General features: G+C 37.6%; 2 protein-coding genes across 2 annotated transcripts; one reads left to right on the top strand and one right to left on the bottom strand.

Moving 5' to 3' along the window:
• The first annotated feature begins 228 nt into the window (after positions 1–228).
• Positions 229–14,622, top strand: LOC143858410 (putative serine/threonine-protein kinase SIS8). Its single transcript, XM_077369063.1, has 13 exons — positions 229–862; positions 3,851–4,291; positions 5,078–5,181; positions 6,963–7,993; positions 8,399–8,439; positions 9,016–9,084; positions 9,209–9,309; positions 10,921–10,999; positions 11,079–11,177; positions 12,845–12,913; positions 13,233–13,282; positions 13,382–13,558; positions 13,965–14,622. The coding sequence occupies exons 1-13, from the start codon at positions 404–406 to the stop codon at positions 14,044–14,046; spliced, it is 2,802 nt and encodes a 933-aa protein (XP_077225178.1). The 5' UTR covers positions 229–403; the 3' UTR covers positions 14,047–14,622.
• Positions 14,623–15,016: 394 nt separating this feature from the next.
• On the bottom strand, positions 15,017–18,843 carry LOC143858734 (uncharacterized). Its single transcript, XM_077369450.1, has 3 exons — positions 18,686–18,843; positions 18,413–18,552; positions 15,017–15,584 (listed from the first exon to the last, which is right to left on the bottom strand). Exons 2-3 carry the CDS (start codon positions 18,516–18,518, stop codon positions 15,271–15,273), a joined length of 420 nt encoding a protein of 139 aa, XP_077225565.1. The 5' UTR covers positions 18,519–18,552; positions 18,686–18,843; the 3' UTR covers positions 15,017–15,270.
• Between the last annotated feature and the right edge of the window lie 4,070 nt (positions 18,844–22,913).

The following is a 22,913-nucleotide window of genomic DNA, read 5'->3' as shown; positions in this document are numbered from 1 at the left end:
ATAATCGAATTTTTTTTCGATTCGGTTTGTAAAAATTTCGATTCGGTTTCGGTTGCCGAAATTATTTCGGTTACCAAATTTCGGTTATAACCGAATAACCTGGCATACTAGACTTACTAGCATTCTTCTACGGAAAATGATGAGTGGCATTATCAAAACAGACACTTACTGATTTGGTTCGTATTTCATTAATAAATTAAACAAGTAGGATTAAGTTAATCCGCTCGAGGGATAGCTTAACGACGAAGACGTGGGAAGAATAATGGAATCTACTTTCAGTTAAGACCCAAAAAAAAGCAGAAGAAGAAGAAAAAAAACACCGACAGGAGGAAAAAGAGAGAGAGAGAGAGAGAGAGAGCAAGGCGACGGACTATCTACCGTTCGATGCACAAGAGACCGATCCATGTCGAGGATGAAACATCTCCTTCGGAAACTCCATATCGGATCCAGCGTTAACGCTCACCACAGATTGGGATCAGAAAACCCTTACCCTAACCCTAACCCTAACCATAATCAAGTTTCAGAAAACCCTAATCAAGTTTCTTCTTCTTCTTCTTCTTCTTCTCCTTCACCTTCTACCACTACTTCTTCTACTTCTTCGGGTTCTTCTACAAATAGAAATAGGGTTACGGACGGTGGATCCGAATTGCGGCCTGCTGGATCCGATGATGCTGTGGATTTTAATTTCTTAGAAGAGGAGTTTCAGGTTCAGCTTGCTCTTGCAATTAGCGCGTCGGATCCGGATACACGGGAGGATCCGGAATCCGTACAGATCAAAGCGGCTAAGCAGATCAGCCTCGGTTGTTCTTCGTCTGCGCCGGATGAATCGTTGGCTGTTGATTATCTCTCTCTTCGGTATTGGGTATGTTGCATCTCATATTCTTCCAATTTTAGGTTTTTTTTTTTTTGGGAATTAGGGCTCAGTCTATGATTTTTTATTTCCATTTTTTTATTATTGAATAATTAGGGCTCAAACTCTGCATGATGTTTTTGTTTGGGGAATGATTAGGTTTAGTATGATGTTTTGATTGTGGTTAACTCACTGTGATTCAGTTTTATTGGATGCAATGTGGATGGATTTTACTGGTTGTTTTATCATTAAATTACAGATTAGGATTGCAATGATCTTTGTTTGTTTCCACAATGGATAATTGTCCTGGTTGAGAAGTAATTTATGGGATTGAATGCATTGTAGAGTAGAACTCAGTGAGAAATTTGTTGGCACATGATACTTACTACAAATAAATTAGTGGGTGTTGGGTTATAGGCAGGACTTAGCTTCTTTAAAGATTCTTTCAGTTATTGTTCTGTCGTAGCTTTGTACTGCATTAGCATAGCATGGATTATATATAATAAGAATAATAAGAACAACAATCTGGTATTTACATTCAGCAGTTACCCATTGACCACAAAATAATTACACTGAATGTTGAATTGACCTTACAGTCTTTGAAATCAATTAGCTGTTATTCAGTATCTTTGCAATGTCCATACTTTATTTTTGGAGCAACAACTTGTCATGCCCCCGAAAAGAATTTTCCAACTGCCCATTTCTTCTATCATGCTATCATGCCGATCTGTTGTTGTTGACACAAATTAAAATTTCTCACATCCATACTTACTTTTGGTGCATAAAACTATATTTAAAGACTTGGTCTCAGGTGCCAATTCTTTTTAGCAAACACTGCCTGATGAGGAATTTATTGGCACAGAATAATGACTACAAATTCTTATAGTGGGTGTTAGCTTCTTTAAAGATTCTTTTAGTTATTGTTCTGTCTTACTTTGTACTGCATTAGCATATCACGGATATTAGATATAATAATCTGATATTTACATTCAACAGTTACACATTGACCACAAAATCCCTACACTGAATGCTGACTTGACCTTACAGCATTTGGAATCATTTTCTGTTTGTCAGTATCTTTGGGTTGTCCTTACTTTATTTATAGACTTGTTGTGCCCCTCAAAGAATTATCCAATTGTCTCTCTCTTCTGTCTTGCTACTGTTCCTGGTCTGTTGTTGTTGACACAAATTAAATGTATTCTCATCCATAATTTCTTTTGGAGTCATGGTGTTTTGCCCAAGGTTTTAAATTTTGATTTTGGTTCCAGTTTCGGTCGCCACGGGAACGGAAACGTTTCGGTTTCGGTTGCAATTGGAAATTTCGGCGGAAATCCTGTAAAATCATGAAAATATATGGAAATGTATCTATATGATAGGATTTTATGATGACACTTCAGAAAATGCCAGAATAAGCACAAATGCATAGAAACCATCACACAAGCAAGACACTCAACCATAATGGTTTAACAACATCAAACACCTAGTGACATGCGTTGTTGTGCCTATCTGATAATACTATACATACCTCATTTCACATGTGATTCATATAAATATTTTTACTTAATGACTATACCATATTTCACATGCAATTCATATAAATATAACTATGTAACACATATTGATATACCATATCACTAATACACTTATGATTTTGGTTTCGATATGCATTTCGGTTTCGGTATGCGTTTCAGTGGCGGTGGAAATGGTAACATTTCGGCCATTTCGTGTTGGTTTCAGTGGACATTTATAACCATAGTTTCGCCCCGGCCCCCAGAGGTAGGACGTTGTGGTACCTTTTCCTAGTTGCCACTATGTGACTCATGTGCAAGGAGTGCAAAGTATTCAAAGACAATTCTTCTCAGTAGTAGTTCAGTGGGCTTGACCCTCCGTATATTTAGTAGAATCTTGGTGATATCCTTCCATAGCTTGGGAGGTGATTAGGATGGGCAACAATCCAGACGGACTTCTCCACCTCATGGGAGGTTGAAGCTGAACTTTGATGGTTCGAGTTTGGGTAATCTATTATTCTTGGTCTGACGTGTTGGAGGCCTGTTTAGAAATGCTAACAGTGAGGTGTTGTTGAAGGATGCGATTGAGGTAGATGCTCGGGTGCTTCTAATTGGTATGCAAGTTGCTATGAGGGACTAGACCCATTCGTTCCACCAAAACAGAGGGACCAGATCCATCACATGATCATTGAGGGATGTTTCCTTAATGTCTTAATGTGGGTGAGAGATAGGACACGCTTCCCGTGGTGGTGTGCAAATGCCATAGGGGAGATCATGGACTCATTGGAGGGTCTCAATACAGAGATTGTCATGTGTGGCGCCTGGCGAACTCGGATGTTGATTCATTAGTGTGGGTGGGAGTGGGTAGAGAGGAGCTCTGGCTATTTGTTTACTTTCTACCTTGAGAGTGCTTAATGGGGGGATCAATTGTTGGCGGTTTCTTTGATTCTTTGTATCTCCACTTTTCTTTCTTTGTTCATTTATCTTATGTACTTGCCTTTTGGCCATCTCGGTCATTGGGCTTTTCTCATTTCTTCATTAATATATGTGCCATTCAAAAAAAAAAAAAACTGCACATTCATTAGACAATACCTGCCGCTAACGCTGACTTATACTTTGTCCTTACTGAGTCCAAGTTGAGTTTTGGTTTTCCAAACCTTGTTCTAACCATTTTACTCCTTTTCTATGCAGATATGCTAATGAACACTTCTGCATATAAAAGGAGTAAAATATTTAGAACAAGGTATGAACAATGTTATGGAAAATTGTAACTTCTCAAACAAAAATGTTACGGTAATGAAGATTAGTTTAGTAAATGTAGCTTAAATTCATAGATATTTCTGAAGCAATATTTTCCTGCCGGTTGCAGTTCAATTATTTGGTTTTAAATTCTGTTATTTGATATTGTGTTAATTGATTTTGAAATTATACAAAGGCTGTTTTGCAATTTTGATCTTAATATCTAAATTGGTTTCATGATGTTTCTGTACAGAACTATAATTTTGTCAATTATGATGAAAAAGTGATGGATGGATTTTATGATGTCTATGGCATTATGTCAAATCCAAGCTTGCAAGGGAAAATGCCTTTGCTGGTGGATCTTCAAGCAACATCTATTTCGGACAGTGTTGACTATGAAGTGGTTTTGGTAAACCGAACCATTGATTCTGCACTTCAACAGATTGAGAGGAGAGCAGTGTCTGTCGCTATGGAATGCCAAGTGGCTGAGCTTGGCCCAGTTATGAGTGGTTTGGTTCAGAAAATCGCTGATCTTGTTGTTGAAAGCATGGGTGGTCCAGTTGGTGATGCTGATGATATGTTAAGGAAATGGACCCTTAGGAGTTACGAATTGCGGACCTCTCTAAACACCATCATTCTTCCTCTTGGTTGCCTTGAAATTGGATTGTCACGCCACCGAGCCTTGCTTTTTAAGGTTGCAACTGTTGCTGTTTTCGTTTAACATTATATATTGCATATACTTTGTGCTTAATGTTTGCATCCTTCATCATTTGATATTCAACCGTCACTATTGTTTGTGCTTCTACACTCTAGGCATATTATTTGTATTCATCTATTACTTTGGTCTCAGTATTTACATTGCATGGTTAAGAAATAATTTTAATCTGTGACACGGGAACAATATGTAAATAGCTGCATTCCTAGATTTAGATTGCAATATGCCATTCTGTATTTCATTTCAATAAAAATAAAATAAAATAATAATGCCATTCTGTGTTGGTTGCTAATTGCTACCTAATTAGATTCAAATTGGCTGCTATTCAAATGCAGAATTTTGCATGTCTCGAAATTGAGTTGGTCATCTATGAGAGCTGGATCGGAGCTGCTCTCCATTAATTAACAAAATTACCCATATATGCACCTGTAACACATGACACACACATTACTGCTGCAAATCTACCCCTACAACCTTTAGTTGTTAGAATTATGCACTATGAACATTGCATGCATTTGCTAATAAGTATTCCTAGTTCACACTAGGAATATGACGCTGATTGCCTGAGATTTTTGTATGAATGAACAAAATATGACGCTGATAGCCTTATAGTAATTAAAATGCTAATTCGCCATTGCCTGCTCTAACAAAAACCATCATTGACTGAAATGTGGACACTCCTTTTTAGTGTATATCCTAGCAGATCTTTACAGATGCTTATGATACTATGAGGCATATGCATTGAAGTGTTGAAACTGTTGCCAGGTACTAGCTGATCGGATCAATCTACCGTGTAGGCTGGTCAAAGGGAGCTACTACACTGGTACAGATGAAGGAGCTGTGAACTTAATTAAAGTTGATCACGAAAGGTGATTATTCATTTCATCTTCTCTGTTTCTAATTCTACTTGTGAAAGAAACTTGTGAGCCTTTTTATTTTGAGCAATAAAGGAGAAATAAATTAATAGGCAAAAACATACCCAGTACAAAGAAGGGTGTGCATGGTTTGCTTGGTTGGGCTGTTTGGCTTTGCTTTTGTATTTCCCTTTTATCTTATTAATAAAATTTTACTTCCAAAAGCAAATAAGGGGATGTGATCGAATGGACCCAAAGAAGAATACAAAAAACACTACCAAAAGGGAAAAGGCGAAAGGCTTACCCAATCCGAGGATCATCTTGGTTGACTCCTCTAGTAAGCTTGTGCAACATCCCTGGTACTCCTGGGAATGTGCCTCTCTATGAAGGGGTTAGTTCCCTACCAAGATCAGGGTGTTCTCAATAAAATCAGCTAATCTCCACATTCTAGGCCTCGATCTCTTAAGACACACGATCATGCTAGCCGTATCTCCCACCACCTGTTCCAGTCAACTTCTCCCTGAAAATTAAGGCCTGAAGAAGAGCCCTCATTTCTACTTAGTTTGTCTGTAATCCCAGTATGTCTAGATTGTGCTTTAACTACCCCCACCAACCGTTCCTAAAACCTCCCCAAACGATTTTTAGGCACCACCTCTCAATGTACAGCACGAATGTAGGACAAGTATCATGAGACTCCTCACAAGGAGCGTAGTTTTCCATGGGGAGCATTTTGATCCTGCTAGAATTTCTGTTTTCATCTAAAAGGTGATTTTTTATAAAAAAAAATCTTTCCACACATAAAGATTTTGTTGCTTTTTTTATAATGGTGGAAATTTCATTAAAGAAAAGGAGAAGACCGAGATGGTCGAAATTCCAAATAAGGTGATCCGCCACATCGTTTGCCGATCTCCTGATATGCTTGAAAATGATAGAAGAGTCGCCAATTTTGTCTTGGATCTCATAAAAAAGGTGAGCAAAGCGCCAAGGAGGAACAATATCGCCTTTCAACCACCGAATGACGTTCAACGAGTCACCTTCCACAATCGTCTTGTCCAAGAGATCTCTACTTTAGCTTTTTAAACCCTGATGAGCAGCCCTAGCTTCTGCTTTTTAAACCCTGTTGCTAAACAGTGGTTCTGTTGTTGGCATCAATGTCTTGGTACTCCCACATATAGTTAGGCTGAGTGTAGTTAAGCATGACCAGATTTTATAAAGGGTTGGCTTCAAATGGATTTTTTAGAACCTAATATTTATCTACTTGTCAAAGTTAACCCTTTTATTCATAGTAAAAGAAAACTCTGCCCTATTTTATTCTTTTGGATTTGGGAACTTACAGGCTCTGGTTCATCTGCATTCCTTGCCTACAATTTTATTTTTTCACGAGAGACATGGAAAGAACGTTGTTATTTCACTATCAACTTCCTTACTTCCTTTGTTTTTGTCCTTCCAGAAAATAGTGTTCCATTCATGGTTGTTATCAGCTTTCTTTATCAAGTTTTAAACAAAAATCCTGTATGCATACAATGTGTAACTTAACATTGTAATGAACTGCGATTTACTTCTGAAATATAGCCAATTTTCATAGCCAAAGGGGACTATTTATTTTTCTTCACATTGTTTCCACTGAAGGTTCATATTCCTAAATGTTCTTTTATACCTGATATTCGAACTAATTGCACATTGCTACTTTGATTCTTTCTAAATCATGTGGTTCCTTATCACATTTATATAATATAATGGCATAACTGTTCCGATGACAATGAATGAGATGCTAATTCATTGTGTATTGCTTACAGTGAATACATTATTGATCTAATGGGGGCTCCGGGCACATTAATTCCTGCAGAACCCAGTAGTCTTCTTCAAGATTCTGGACTTCATATATTAAGTTCCGATACCATTGCAAAGACTGTCAAGGATTTGTGTTTGGCACTTGATGAGAAGGTCAATTGCCAATTTGAGAATAATGGTGCAAGACTGGAAGGAAATTCACATGATCCCCCTTTTAATCCAAGAATTGTCAGTTCAGAGTCAGCTGAAACATCGGGAGTAAGCACTCAATCAGGAGGGAATGATGTGCATCTTTCCGAAAAATATCAAACTGCGAGATTTGAACATGAATTTGGGAAGCTTCTTCCTTCATTGGGTAGACTGCGTGGAGGCTCATCGGGAGTAGAAGAAACAAATTCACCTGCCCAACAAATGAAAGTTAAAGATGTTTCCAAATATGTGATCAGTGCTGCACAAAACCCAGACTTCGCACAGAAACTGCACGCTGTTCTCTTAGAGAGTGGTGCATCACCTCCTCCAGATTTGTTTTCTGATATAAACCCTCCACGGGATATTGTTGAACAAAAAATGCTAGGTCAAATCTGCTTTATGGAAAGGACAAAAGTGATTGAGGAACCTCAGCCAGGTGGTGATAATTTGTTGTTTCCCATTGGGCTTTCTCCGGTACCTTTTGTCGGAGTAAAATCCTTTGCCCATTTTGATTGCGAAAACAAACAAAACCTATCTGCAGAGGAGATGGCTTCAATTGCATGTGCAGCTGAGCCATGCCAAAAGCAACTTGCAAGTGATTTAACTGGGGGTGGTGCTCAATGCTTTCAAGAAAATGCAGGAAGGAATACAAAACTAAGTTTTTCTTCACAGCAGTGTCAAGAGAGCGTGGGTGAATCTATGGCAAAACAAAGAGAAACAGCCAATAATGACCCACCTATTGCAAGCAGTGTTAACAATGAAAGGATTAATAACCCTATGCTGGATGATGTCGCAGAGTGGGAGATTCCATGGGAAGATCTTCAGATTGGTGAACGAATTGGTCTCGGTAAGCATCATGTTAAACTTATTTTCTTAATAACTTAATGAAGCGTGAAGTTGATAGTTTGCCCCAGTGGTGATGACCTCAAACATGTAGTGTTGAGGTCAACACTTGAAACTCATTCTTATATATAAACATACATATACACACACACACGCGCGCGCACGCAGATATATATATATATATATATATATATATATATATATATATTTATTTATTTATACACATATATACATTTAGATAAAGAACTTATGGAAGCATGAAGTTGTATGCATCCTCTTTTCTCGACTACTTGTATGTATTGGCAAATAGGCTGAAGAAGTGGACCCTTATTGCTTAGATGGGATTTGATTATATCGTGAGATTGTATGGCTATTTACTGACATCTATTTGCAATCTCTTATATTGCAGGTTCATATGGGGAAGTTTACAGTGCAGATTTGAATGGCACTGTAAGTTGTACTCACTGTATAAAGACTTCACATCCTCATTTCAATGTTTCATTTCTTTTTTCCCCTAGAATGCACTATATTGTTTGAATTTCATTTACAACTGGCAAAAACTGCTAATTCATTTGAAAATTGCAGGGTTGGGGTGTGTATGGACTATGGAGTGGTGAAACTTGTGATTGTAATGAATTGAGTTTTATCCCCAGTATAAACATAAATAGAAGATAATCATACATATATGGGGATCATCTTCATCCATTGTTGTGTGGTTAAAGCAAAAATGACCAACAAGGAGACACCAATCCTAATAATTGCACACAACTTAAAAATCTTCTATACAAAAAACTATACGAAACATGCCTATGGTATATGCTGATCTGACAAATCATCTTGATTGCAGATCAAGCCAAAAATAAAATAAAATAAAAAGTGAGCAGAAAAGGTTTGAAGTGGTGACCAACAAGGAGACACCAATCCTAATAATTGCACACAACTTAAAAAGCTGGTATACGAAAATTATACGAAACCTTAGGATGCTTGTGGTTGTACTGAAATTGTGGAATTGGCACTGTATGACAGGAAGTTGCTGTGAAGAAGTTCTTGGACCAAGATTTCTCAGGCGATGCACTGGAGCAATTTAGATGCGAAGTAAGAATCTTAGACATTATATTTTTATTCATAAGTTGTTAGACTATAATGAAACAAATTCCTGATTTCGTGAATTTTCTTTTGAAAATGTTCCAAGTTGATGTCTGCGACTGGGATTGTGCAGATTAAAATCATGCTAAGGCTGCGACATCCAAATGTTGTTCTTTTCATGGGAGCTGTTACTCGTCCTCCAAATCTCTCAATATTGACGGAGCTTCTCCCAAGGTTCGTCATGTATACTAATCTTGTTACTTTTGGTATATCTAGAGGAACAATAAATGGGATTCGTTTGCCTCAAAACATTCCACTCATCTAATGTGTCTCTTGAGTCCTGACCATAGTTTTAAAACTCTCCCGTGTCATCGTGGACTCCCTCGAGTCGACTCCCTTTTACGTTGGCCGTGTTCCGCGTTTTGCCATACAAAGTCAATATAACTCTCCCAAATTATGACCGCGTCAACTGAGTACTCAGCCGTGTCAACCGAGTCGACTAAGATTTTCTTCAGCCGCGTCTTGACTTTAATCTTGGATGCAATATAACGATTATTGAGACATGTTCATACTTTTATATGTGATGCTCTTAGCCATTCTTTATCTGCTTACAATACTAATTTATTCCTTGCAAGATTTAGCCGACACTTTGAATTTCTTGCTGACACACTTGTTGTGCCGTGTCTGACACGACACTCGTGTTCACCTGTGTCGACACTCTGTTGGACACTTTTAAATGTATTGCTAGGAGTGTTAGAGTTAATGTGAGTACACATTTGTCTAATAATCATTATAAGACGGCTGTGAGGCCAGCCATGCTGTACGGCTCAGAATGTTGGGCTACCAAGAACCAGCATGTGCATAAGATGAGTATAGCGGAGTTGCGAATGCTTAGATGGATGTGCGGCCACACAAGATTAGATCGAATTAAAAATGAAGACATTCATAAAAAGGCGGGGGTGGCACCAATTGAGGAAAAGATGAGAGAGCCTGCTTAAGATGGTGTGGGCATATCGAATGTAGGCCTTTGGATGCTCTAGTGAGAAGAAGTGACTCGTGCCTAGTTGATGGAGTAAAAAGAGGTAGGGGCAGATCGAAAACAACTTGGGTAGGAACAGTGAGAAAAGACTTGAGGGCTAGGAATATAATAGAGAACATGACCTTGGATAGGATAGAATGGAAGAAATTGATCCATGTAGACGGAACCCAACTGGTGTCAGGATTAGACTTAGTCAATTTGAGCCGGGTAGATCCTTTCACCTTCTTCATGAAAATTTTCTAAAGGATTCATTAGCTGACCCCAACTAGTTTGGGACAAAGGCTGAGTTGAGTTGAGTTGAGTATGTACGTGTCATCATTTCAAGATTTTTAGATGTTGACATGTCAGACAACTCATATCCGTGTCGAAACTCGACACACGTATCCATATCGACAAATTATAATTATATATACTTCTATTTTAGCCGTGTCCCCGTTTCTAAATTTCGGGGGTTTGCCATGTCCGACACTCCGTGTTAGTGTCGACGCTCGACACTCGTGTCTGTGTCCACAAATCATAGCTTCAAACCATCACTTTGTACATGTAGATGGCAAGACTTTCATTATGATTGTAGCACGCATTCTCGTTATTTATTTCATAGAGAAGAAGCAAAATGAGAGTTCTTTGATATCTATCCTATAGCAATACATCTTGATTCTTGAATTTCTCTCAAGGGAATTTCATATAGGTTACAGCTAAATATCACTCGTTCACAAGCTGCACTTTGTCATCTTGTAGAGGAACAGAAGGCTCCCTTGATATTGATAACTGTGGTAACCTGTCTTGCTCCTTTCATTTGTCTGCAGGGGGAGTTTGTTCAGGTTATTGCACCGTCCCAACATTCAACTTGAAGAAAAACGGCGGTTGAAAATGGCATTAGATGTGGTATAAATTGATAATTTACCAAACTTCAGTGACTAGTTACATATTGCCTTATACCTAAAGTTGGGTTTATTGCTTGTAGGCCAAAGGGATGAACTACTTGCATACAAGCCATCCCACTATTGTGCATCGGGATCTGAAGTCTCCAAATCTTCTCGTTGATAAAAATTGGGTAGTTAAGGTATGATTATTCCCAATTATCTAATCTGAGTTCCTTTCATTATATTTTATATGAATGGTAAATTTTGGTCGCATGGTTCTTTTCAATTGAAATCCCTATGATAATGGAGACAATAAAATTGAGAGAAAATGGAAGAACCAAAATAAAATACAGAAAGCACAATGAACTCTTACTCTCCTATCGTTATCACCTCCTCCTTAGTTCTTCAAACCAAGCCACCTTGTTTGCCAAGTTGACATTCTATATTTTCTTCTTGACCTTAATATAGTGTGTTTGGATGCCCTTATTAACGTAAGAAGAAATATAGAAAGTACGTGGAGGAGGCCAATCAAGTCGTGAATAGAGTAGAAAAGGAAAGATGGAGAACGGAGTTCATAGGGTTTTGAAGCATTTGCCACACTCCAATAATCTTCTCTGCATATATGAAAAAATCCAATATTACAAATGGGAAATGTTATCAGCACAACCATGTTTTGATATTTGCACAAACACATCTTCCATTATTTAAAGAGCGGTCAAAGCCTCAAACGCCATTACTGTTCCCAAAAAAGCTCTGACAAGCCAATTAAAAAAAGAAAAGATATGCTGCATTTGTGCAATTATAAAAACATGGTTGTGCTGATAACATTTCTCATTACAAATATGCCACTATCTCTAATGTATGATGGGGCCCATCCTAAATACATGAATAACACAATATAAACTATCGATGGGGCCCATCCTAAATACATGAATAACACAATATAAACTATCGATGGGGCCCACCTTAAATACATGAATAACACAATATAAACTATCCTATCTCTTAACCGCCCCAATTTTTTATAGTATCACCATTGGCCTCCAAATATTCCACATTGGCATTTAATGTGTATATTGATTTTTAGCACAGACACATACCTCCTAATGCTTTAGCGTCTCTTCAGCATGCACGTTGATCAACACAGTATTTGTTCTTTTAAAGCAGCCATCATGAATGTTGCTTGACATGTTACCATGAAGGAGCCTTACTACCGCATTTCTTGATCTAGTTTTTTTTTGTTTGAAAGATTATAGTATGAAACAAAAGGAAATCTGTCTGGGCATCTGAATGCAAAAGCCGCATGGAAATATATACCACAACAAATGCCAGAATTTCAACCCACTGTTGGCAATGTACAGCATTAAAAACGCTATCAGGAAAGCGCATTAGAGACTCTAGTTTTGATACTCCATGGATTGCCTTTTCCTTTCCCATGATTGATTTATGCCTCAGAGAGGCCAACGATATTGATCATTCGCTAGCCAAGAGGGTGTTAGCCGAGGGACAACCTCTGCACTCTTGGAATTGTAGTCATTTTCTAGATTTTCTATTACCTTAGTAAATATGCTATCTTCCTCAAAAAAAAACAAATGCTAATGGTATGCCTGCCTTCCATTGCCTCATTATAGATTGGAATGGAAGGGGAAGGGGGAAGGCATGCGACATTTATAATATCATTAACTCTGTGGAACATTCTATATTTCATTGCAATTGAAGGTTATTATCATCAGAAAGTTGAGAATACATGAGCATTCATAAAGTCTTCAACCGTTTAAATGATAACAAGACGGTAAAATGGAAAATGATGCTTCGATTTCTCCACAGATGTGACATTCTGATTATCTGCCATCACATATTTCTGCAGGTTTGCGACTTTGGTTTGTCACGTTTGAAGCACCACACTTTTCTGTCTTCAAAGTCTACTGCAGGAACGGTAATCTTTCATACCATTTCATGCATTCAGGGTTATCATTTTATCCATGAGGCACACATTTTACATATTTGGTTTGGTTTGATTATTGTCACTTATATGCAACTGTTAATCTTCTATAGGCTATTCATTTTACATATTTGGGTTCAAAGTTAGGATTTCACTGTTTGGTAGTAATATTATGCATTCATTCAAGATGGCAATTTCTTATCTTGCTTTAAAATTAGTTTAATACATCTGCATTTTGCTTAAATAAAGTTATCTTCTTTTGTTCTTTTTTCCATTGTAATGTCAAAATTAAGCATTTTCCATTTAATTGCAGCCAGAATGGATGGCACCAGAAGTTTTGAGAAATGAACCATCCAATGAGAAGTAAGTGCATTCTCTGTGTTTCTTTCGGGAACCATTTATAAGGTGCTCCCTTTCATTCCATTATGTTTGAGTATTCAAGAGGATGTTGCTTTCTTGCAGATGTGATGTCTACAGCTTTGGCGTGATACTATGGGAGCTGGCTACCTTGCGTATGCCATGGAGTGGGATGAACCCAATGCAGGTAGTTGGAGCTGTTGGGTTCCAAAATAGGCGCCTTGATATACCAACAGAGGTTGATCCCATGGCTGCACAGATCATATGTGATTGCTGGCAGAGGTAGGCTTGCACTCCTTAGAAATTTTGACATGCCACAACAAGCTCTGGTGGATTGCTAACTCATATTACCATTTTAACCATTAATAAATTATAGCATTCTTTTGGCTATTGTTTTAAATTTCGGCCGAAATCTGTAATTTCTGATTTCGATTGGGTCCGAAATCTGAAAATTTTGGATTTCGGCCGAAATTTGGCCATTTTGACCGAAACTGTAAAAAAATTCAGCCGAAGTGACCGAAATTTGAAGACCAAAATTTCGTTTTCAGTAGGGACTGAAACCGAAACTGAAATTTAAATCCATCCTTTTTGCTAAAGCTGATCTTTTATTTGCTATTTTAATGGATTAAACCTCGAAAGATCAAAGTGATTTCCATTCTTCTGACAAACTTTTGGGTTGCATGTGCAGTGACCCAAATCTGCGCCCATCTTTTGCGCAGCTCATGGCTCCTCTGAAGCATCTGAAGCACTTGGTTGTCGAGGTCGCCTAGAGTCGCAGACTCCTCTGATGGAAGAGGAAATAATGGTGGCTAGCCCCTATTATTGGTGCCTCAGTGGCATGACATTTGTTTAAGAATCATTCGACGTAACCTTTCAGAAAAAGAAAAAAAATAAAAATCATTTGACGTAAGTCAAGAATTGCTATCTTGAAAAAAAAAAACAGATAGAATTCAGAACTTGTGGCCTGCTCAAAGTGGAAGACCACATGAGCCAGGCCAAAATGGACATGCTCTGTTAGACTACGGCTGTGCGAAGTGCAGTGGGAGACAAACAGTGAAGTGGAATTTAAGTAGCAAAAATTTAGGCAATGATGCTAAAAGAATCCAGTATAATAATCTTATCACTGTTGCTTTTTTTGGGGTGTGTAATTCATTGAAGCTTTGGAGCTTCAGCAATGTATACATTTTATTTGTACTGATAGCTGTTGTGAAGAAAAGGAAATGAAAAAAAAAAAAGAAAAAAGAAAAAAAAGAAAGAAAGTCTAGATGGGAATGCACAAAGGTGCATTCCTTTATTATTTACGGATAAGATCAGATCTCAAAATGCATTTGTTTCTTGCTTCTTAATCTCCCCATATTGTTGTACTTACAGTTTGCAGCAGTTCATTTTGTTTGATTATTAATGGCCCTTATACAGTGCCTATTCCGGAAGAGGTGGAAAACTAACCCCATAGTATACGTTAGATTTTAGATCCATTCTCTGCAAGGAAAACGGACCCCAAATAGACCCTGGTCGGTACTGGTTGCTTCCCCCTGAACATAAAACTGCCTAATATTTGCAAGGGGGAATGATATCTCCCCCCCCCCCCCCCCCCCCTCTCTTCTAACGTTATTCGTTAAGTTTTAAAGGCAAAGAAAAACATTAAAACGGGGTGAATTTATCCTCATGCAGTGAACCATTCTCTCAGAAACTGTCAAAAGGGAGGGGGTGAAGAGAGGGGGATTTCCAAAGAAAAGAAACTGAAAAAGTCATACTCTTTCCCTTATCAATTCAAGAGGCCAAATCCTCCTTTACTGCAGTAAAAACAAAAGCATTCTGCACATTCAATCTAAAAACTAGTGACCTTCTCTAAGGCAAACAAGAAGATAAAATTTGCAACAGATGGTGCTACTGATATACCAAGAAAATGAAGCCCGCGAGTGTGAGAAAGCAAACACCAATCAAAACCAAAGTAACAATCTCCAAACTCTCAAACTGGAACAGCAGTTTCTTACTTAGATGCTTTGGATGGATTTTGCCCGAATAAACTGTTTTAGGATGGTCTTCTCTTCATCAATTCGCTTCTTCTCTAAAGCATTTTCTGGCTTGGTCTTCCTCTTCTCTTCCAACATCCACTTGAAAAGCTGCCGCTGCTCGTTCTCCGGGATGGGTTTGTGTGCCTTTACGGGCTCTACGACAATTGGAGTGGTCAATGTTTTCTCTGGAACTAGTACAGCTGTACTTGCAACAGGAGCGGATGGAACCTCCTTTGCAACTTCTTCGGCTTCTGCACCTGTATCTTTGTTTCTTGTCGCCACATATAGTAAAGCTGAAATACCACATCACCATCATTAAATAACGAAATTACATAACCTGTATTAAGATCATGAGCAGTTACTCAATGCTATGCAATCAACAAATGCTTCTGGACATTATGATTTTGTGTAGCACCACGTTGGGTAAGCATTTTTTATATATAATTTCTTTCTGTTGAATACAAATGGTGAAGATTAAGACATACTAGACTATTAAAACATTAAGTAACTGAGGTTCTTGATCTTGAGCAACTTGCAGAGGTATAAATGCCCAAGATGTTGAATCCGATAACATAGCTAGTCTCACAATACAATGTGGAAGGAAAGAACAGTAAATTGTGGTAGACAGGGGAAGTCAAACTGCTTTTCATACAAGTCCATGAATGGCAATCAATAAGAAATTTAGCGGCTCAAGGAGAAGGAATGGGATCAGATATAGGAGGGAAGCTGGGGTATTACTATTTAGTAGAGGAAATCCCTGGATGGTTAAAATCTCAAATTAACACATCTTTATAGCCATGCTGAGAAATATAGGCATCTTCGAGCTTAAAAGCTAAATCCAGAAACTCATTGGAGTCCACGCAAGGATAGGCCCTCTCTACAGATAGGACTGATAATTGTCTTCATGGTATCAGCACCCTGCATGTGGCGATTAGATATGCAGACGTCAAAGGCCAGTTGGTGATGCCCTTGTCTCATCAATGATAGAATCAAAGTCACCCAATGATGTAGCCCATAGTTTAAACAAATTAGACCACAAGTCAGCATCGAAGGGAGGCTTTTAAGTTTTAACAAGAGCAAAATCTTGTGGTGGAATGGTGGAACAGATGTTGGTCCATGCCCAAACTTCTAATGTTGTATGCCATCTTGTTGGTGGGTTTCGCACATAATGCTTCTAGCTGTGAGGATTGTCCTCAGATATTAATTACTGATACATACAAACAGGAAGAATACAAGATAAAGTCTTACTCATGTTATTGTATGTCGTCGAGGACCATAGTTTGAGGTGGAGTATCTTAACAAGATAAAAAGAAGGATGCATTTGCTGTAGACATACTCAACTTAGATGATGAGTGGTGATGAGTGGTTTTCAGAGAAAAAAATCCAGTCGTTCCAATTGGTAGCTACAGAGTGCAGGTCTTCTGTCTGTTCTGTATGGCTTTAACATGTTCGATTCAGTGACTGTGGAGCATATTCTGATTTATCGTAGCTGGAAAATTCAACTTTAGAACTATTTCTTTGGTCTATTCCTGCTCCTCATTCAATTAACATTTCTGGGGTTTTGGAGATGGTGGGTATGCTTAGAGGGTGACAAACATGTAAAATGCTTATGGAACTTCTTTTCCCCTTTGCGATATGGCTCATTTGGAAGTATACGAATGCTAGGGTATTTTCTAGACAAGCTCAAAATCTAGGTGATATAATTAAGCAAATTAAAGATGCATGTTTTTTTAAACATTTTGCTTTTAATATGTTAGTCTCTGACTGGGTTGGTGATCACGAGGATTATGTACCAATCAGCAGATACCCACACGTTAAGTCTCCTCCTATGATCGGATGGTTCAAGCTCAATTTTGACAGAAGTAGCAAAATGGCTTGTAATGTCTCCGGTCCTCCTCAATGAGTAAGTTTTCGTGGGACCAGATCTGATTCTAGTAGTGTATGCACTTGTTGAACCGCCAAAATTTGCTACTGTGGAGTACACGCTTGGGTCCCAAGCTACAAGCACAACCAGCTCGCAAAAGGGGTCAATAAAGATGCCGGCAGTAGCATGTACATGAATCTTCCAGTTTGCACCTTGCAACTCCCACATACACAATAATTCAGAATCATAATAACCTGAGGTTGGATTTGACTTCCCAAATAATTGCTGAGCTTAAAATGCCTCAACAGACATTAGCCATCCTGGCACGAATAGAAACATGACTAATATCCTGTGTCTAAAGGCAAGATATCTCTAGCATGACACAATTATCCATATGTATCCCCTCATCGCATTATGATTATCCACAAATGGGAGAAATGACAGAATGGTTGCTCATTTATGCCCCATTTGGCTGAGTGCTAACATGAATGAGGATCTCATCTAAAACAAACAATCAACTTGTGTCAAGGCTCTCTACATTCATGAGCTCACGGCGGCCAGAATCTCATCAAGGATAAATGCAATAGGGATGCTACAATGTGGAACTTAGCTCTTTATATCAAAAGGGCAACAATAAGGGTGTTAATTCCTCACAAATTTCATGTGATTCATCATGTGGTCCATGTCTTTAGAAGGAAGATTAACTTTTCAACAATTACTATTAAAAAAAAAAAAATCAACAACGAAAGAAACAACTGTAGAAGCTAACCATGCATCTCATGGGACTCAAATCTGCAAGTCTTGAATCAGTCTCGCAGTGCAATATCTTCCACTAATTCATTCTTCAATTCCTATGAATTCTTGCATTGACCAACATTTCTTCATTCAGAATCAACAGAAGAGGAAACCAATACTAAAATTACAGAGTTAGAATGACGACAAGTCCCATTTCAAAAACACTCACAAAATAATACTAGCACATATAATTCACTGTAAAAATAAAATAAAAAATACTAGCACATATGATCTACTCTCCAAGACCCAACTAGACCAAAGAGCAAAAAACCACAGTCTAACTCAACAATTATCCAGCAAAATTTCATAATTTCATTTGAGTACAATATTTCAATCAAGGGTTTCCACTTTCCACAACACTGAAAGTGATAATAGGGAAAAAACTCAAAACCCATCTTCAATTAAAGCTCAGTTATGGATTCTGTAGCATAAAAGACAGAGAGAGAAACGAAAAGAACAGACCTCCTACAGCGAGATTCACAGTAAGAAGAAGCGGCCAAAAGAACTTATGACGACGAGCAAATGACTCCTTCGGAGGAGGAGAAGGAGGTGATGGAGAGGACTCCATTTAGACAAGTTTTTTGCCTTTGGCTTCAATTGTCCTGCAATAAAACAAAGAGCCCATCATCAATCTTTCTTTCTATTATTCTCTGGATTTTCTTTTGTGGGCTTTGGGGGAGTGGAAACAATCAAAGAAACCATGAATCAGAGGAGGCTCTTTTTCTACCATCATACCTTTCTTGGGTTTATTGGTGTATACTTTGGACCATTGCTCATTGTTCTTCAGCTTCGTTTCTACTTCTTATTGGATACGGTTTCTGTGGATATTTTCTTCATTTTTGTCTCTTTTGGATTGCTTATAATGGGACGAACTCACTTTGTTTTACATCTTTTAACCAGCTGTCAAAAGGGCTATTACAATTCTCAAGAAGCTCACAGCAGACTTTAGCAGACTTTGGCAGCTGGTTAAAACTTGGGATGCTAACTTGGGTCGGACTCAACCTCAACCTGAAGGGTTCAACCCGATTTTGGCTTGGATTGGGTTGGCATTTCCTCGTGTTGGGTTGGGTATGTTGAAACGGTTGGTATTCTTGATGCTTGAAGCATTAGGCATATAGCATAAAGTGGAATAGACACGTTGCCTCCACCCCTATTTATACTTGGTATAAATATGAAAGGATAAGACAAAAGAGAGGTTATGGGCTTCAGCCCATATGGGCCCATACACCTAAACCATGATCTATGGGCTTATATGAGAACATATCCAACAATCTCCTCCTTATGTTCTACGTATAGCATGATCCATAGATAAATAGTGTGATGTTCAAACAAAATATTGAACTATCCACATCACATTATCATAAAAGATCTGTAATCCAACTGAAAACACGAATACTTTTATGAACAAGAGTTTTATATACAATAAACTCAACCAAAAGGTAGTTTCATATATACATGAACCACACTGATATCACAAGAATTCATTCATGAGGTATGATTCTCAACAAGATCCAAAAAAATTCACATATAAGTGAACTCTATACACATACTAAATAAAGGCTCACAGTCTTTACAACTTTAGAAGATTTACTCATCAAGTAAGTCATATTCATCAAAGTCAAAATCAAGATGCACTCCTCCTTTTTCGCCAATCCCTGTGAATTACAACAATATGGATTTCATGAGAATGAATCCAATCATGTAAAACATAAATTACACATATGAAAGTATCTAGTTCTTCTACCTTAAGAAGAACTTAGTACAATCTCATAAATGGCTGAAAAAGTATCAATATCACTCTCACCATAAGCATCATTGTCAAGTTTCAATAAAGAACAAGACCAAAATAGCTTGTTTTGCAAAGAACCATTCAACATAATTGTCAAGTTTCAATAAAGAACAAAACCACACATTTAGTTTCTTTTGCAAACAACCATTTCATATTTCATAAAATATTAAGTGCGTGTTTGGCGTACCGTTTAAAACACCGTTTTGGGGCCAAACGGCCGTTTGGGAGTGTTTGGGTGCGCAGCCACTGTTTGAAATGCCGTTTGAAACACCGTTTTGAACTGTTTGCAAAACGCCATTTTGAACTGAGTTTTTGGGCTGTGGATTTTTACGTGTTTGCCCTCACCAAAACCCATTTTCCTAAAATCACGAAAGAAAATAAAAGGGGAGAAATCTCGATACTATTTTTAGCTTCTATGCACAATTAGGTTTTTCTCTCACAAACTTACCTTTATCTCGTCTCCTTGCCTCTTCTCTCCGTCTGTGCAAAGCAAATCATCACCAAAAGAGACAAGGTATGCACCTCTCTCTCTCCGTCTCTGTTTTTTTTTTTTTTTTTTTTCTGAATATGGAGATGGGTCTCTCTCTCTCTCTCATGCTCTGTTTTTTTTCCCACCATTTGAAACTCTCTCTCTCTCTCTCTCCTGTCTCTGTTTTAAGCTATGGCCATATGGACGGTTTGGATCATCATATAGTTTGGTCCATACAGTATTTTTTGAAAAATAAAGGGTGATAAAGGCTTACACCGTATAAAATCTCTTTTCTTTCTTTGTTGATTTTTATTCACCTATTGTACTATGAAGTCTTTGGCTTTATTGACTTCTTACAATAAAATAGTAAACAAATATCTGAATGAATCTTGGGAAAAGTACAAAAGATCTAAAAAAGAACTCGTGAATCATTGCAACCAAAAAATATGAATCATTACTTTGATATAGAATTGTATTTATTTATTTTTTGGTGCCTTGTCATACTTGTGTTTTAGACATTTTAGTAGAGATTTTATGTTATCCATATTTGTATGTGTGGTGAGCATTCGATGTGACCCCTCTCCCATGTGCTTCTGGGGTATATGCTTCTAAAATTGTATATTTTTATTTGGTAGGTGAGTTAGCGTTTGGTCACACTCCTACCAGATTATTAATTAATAGATAATATAAAGAGAAATGATATCCACCCTCTATGCTTTGATAATAACACTCGCAGTTTGTTAAACCTTTTGTAATTGTTTTTTATAGTTTTTTTAAGAATTGTAATATCTTCTAAGAGGTAATAAGGGTGTTTGTTTAGGATTTTTTATTGGAGTTTTCTTTTCAATGAAAAATGAATGAGCTGCTAGCAAAATGGGATTTTGTGTGGAAAATAAAGACGAAACCCTATGTTGTGACACATGCTCAAGAAGACAAGGAAGTGAGTTTGAAATCCCAAGAAATGCAAAAAAAAAAAAAAGACACTGGAAATGACGAAATCTTTGGTCAATTTCCCTTTTGTCATTCCGAACAAAATCCCATTCTGGAAGTGTTTTCCAACATTTGGTTAGCTCATTTTTATGGATAGAATATCCTAAATTGGGAATTGTTGTTGTTTTTACGGAAAATTCCAAAGCACGTTGATGTTGGAATTTATTATCCATAGAATTTTCTTAAGAAACATGATATGTATATTGAGGAATGGATAATTACATATGAGTTGGGAGTCCCATTGCAGCCGTCATTCGATGATGACGATGTTTACTATCCCCAGCCCATTGATTAGTTTTCTATCTGTTGGTTGTGAACTTTTGTTACTTGGATGTTGACAAGTGAAGTTATTTTTTATCTTGTGATTGATGGTTGTGAACTTCTGATAGTTTTTTGGCTATTGCAACTTGTTGCTTGTTACTTTTATTTTGAACTGGTTGGTTTTTATATGTTAGTTGAACAACTTTTTGGCAATACCTTTTTCATTCGTTGATAATTTATTTTGAACTGTTTTTACACTACAGAGGCCTAGAGCATACCAGTAACATCTTCCCTTGGTGTGCCATACGGGATTTGAATATGCTAGTTGTTGGTTTTTGATTTGCAGGGAATATGGATTCAGGAGATGGGTCAGATGCATCAATTGAATCAATTGACAGTGACAAAGATTATGATGATGAAGATTTGATGGTCATGGTTGTTGAAGGTGTGCAAGATGCAATTAGGTATTAATATTCTATGTATTTTTGCAAGAGACCATGCCGAACAAGTAAATACACTGGGCATAAATTTATCATGGACCTATTAGATGGTGCACCAAATCGATGCTATGAGCAACTTCGTATGGAGAAACATGTATTTAGGAATTTGTGCAATTTATTCAAAACAAGATATGGGTTAACACCAACGAAAGCAATGTCTATTGAGGAGATAATGGCAATGTTTCTGATGACATTAGGACATGGCGTTTCTAATAGGTATATGCAGGAGCGGTTCCAACATTCTGGAGAGACAATTAGCCGGCAATTTCATAAAATCTTAACTTGTGCAATGCGATTTTCGTCTGATATGATTAAGCCAGAGCCTAATTACAATGATATTATTCCTGCATACATCCAAAATAGGGCAAAATTTTATCCATACTTCAAAGATTGTATTGGAGCTATTGATGGCACCCACATTCCAGTGATTGTGCCTCAAACAGAGCAAATTCCATATCGAGGAAGGAAAGGTTACACCTCAATGAATGTCATGGCATGCTGTGACTTTGACATGCACTTCACCTTTACATGGGCAGGATGGGAAGGTACTGCTCATGACACAAGGATTTTTTCAGAGGCACTGCGTATGCCGGATCTTAATTTTCCTCACCCAAGGGGAGATAAGTATACAAATAATACTGTAAATTTAATATATTATAATATATAATATCTTACATAATTTTTTTTCAAATTTTGATGTAGATAAATATTATGTGGTTGATGCTGGCTACCCCAATATGAAGGGATACTTGGCCTCATACAAGGGAGAAAGGTCACATGTTCCAGCTTTTCGACATGGTACTCAACCAATAAGTGGTTCAAATGAGAAATTTAATCAAGCACACGCCTCTCTTAGGAACATTATAGAGCGCACATTTGGTGTATGGAAAAATAGATGGGCCTTGCTATCCCGAATGCCTAAATTCGATTTAAAGACCCAGATACAACTAATTG

The sequence above is a fragment of the Tasmannia lanceolata genome, unplaced genomic scaffold (genome assembly GCF_043159265.1).
Source record: "Tasmannia lanceolata isolate RefF3 unplaced genomic scaffold, GAP_Taslan_0.1 ptg000026l, whole genome shotgun sequence".
NCBI classification, from domain to species: Eukaryota; Viridiplantae; Streptophyta; class Magnoliopsida; order Canellales; family Winteraceae; genus Tasmannia; species Tasmannia lanceolata.
This window is presented reverse-complemented; position numbering and strand designations above follow the sequence as displayed.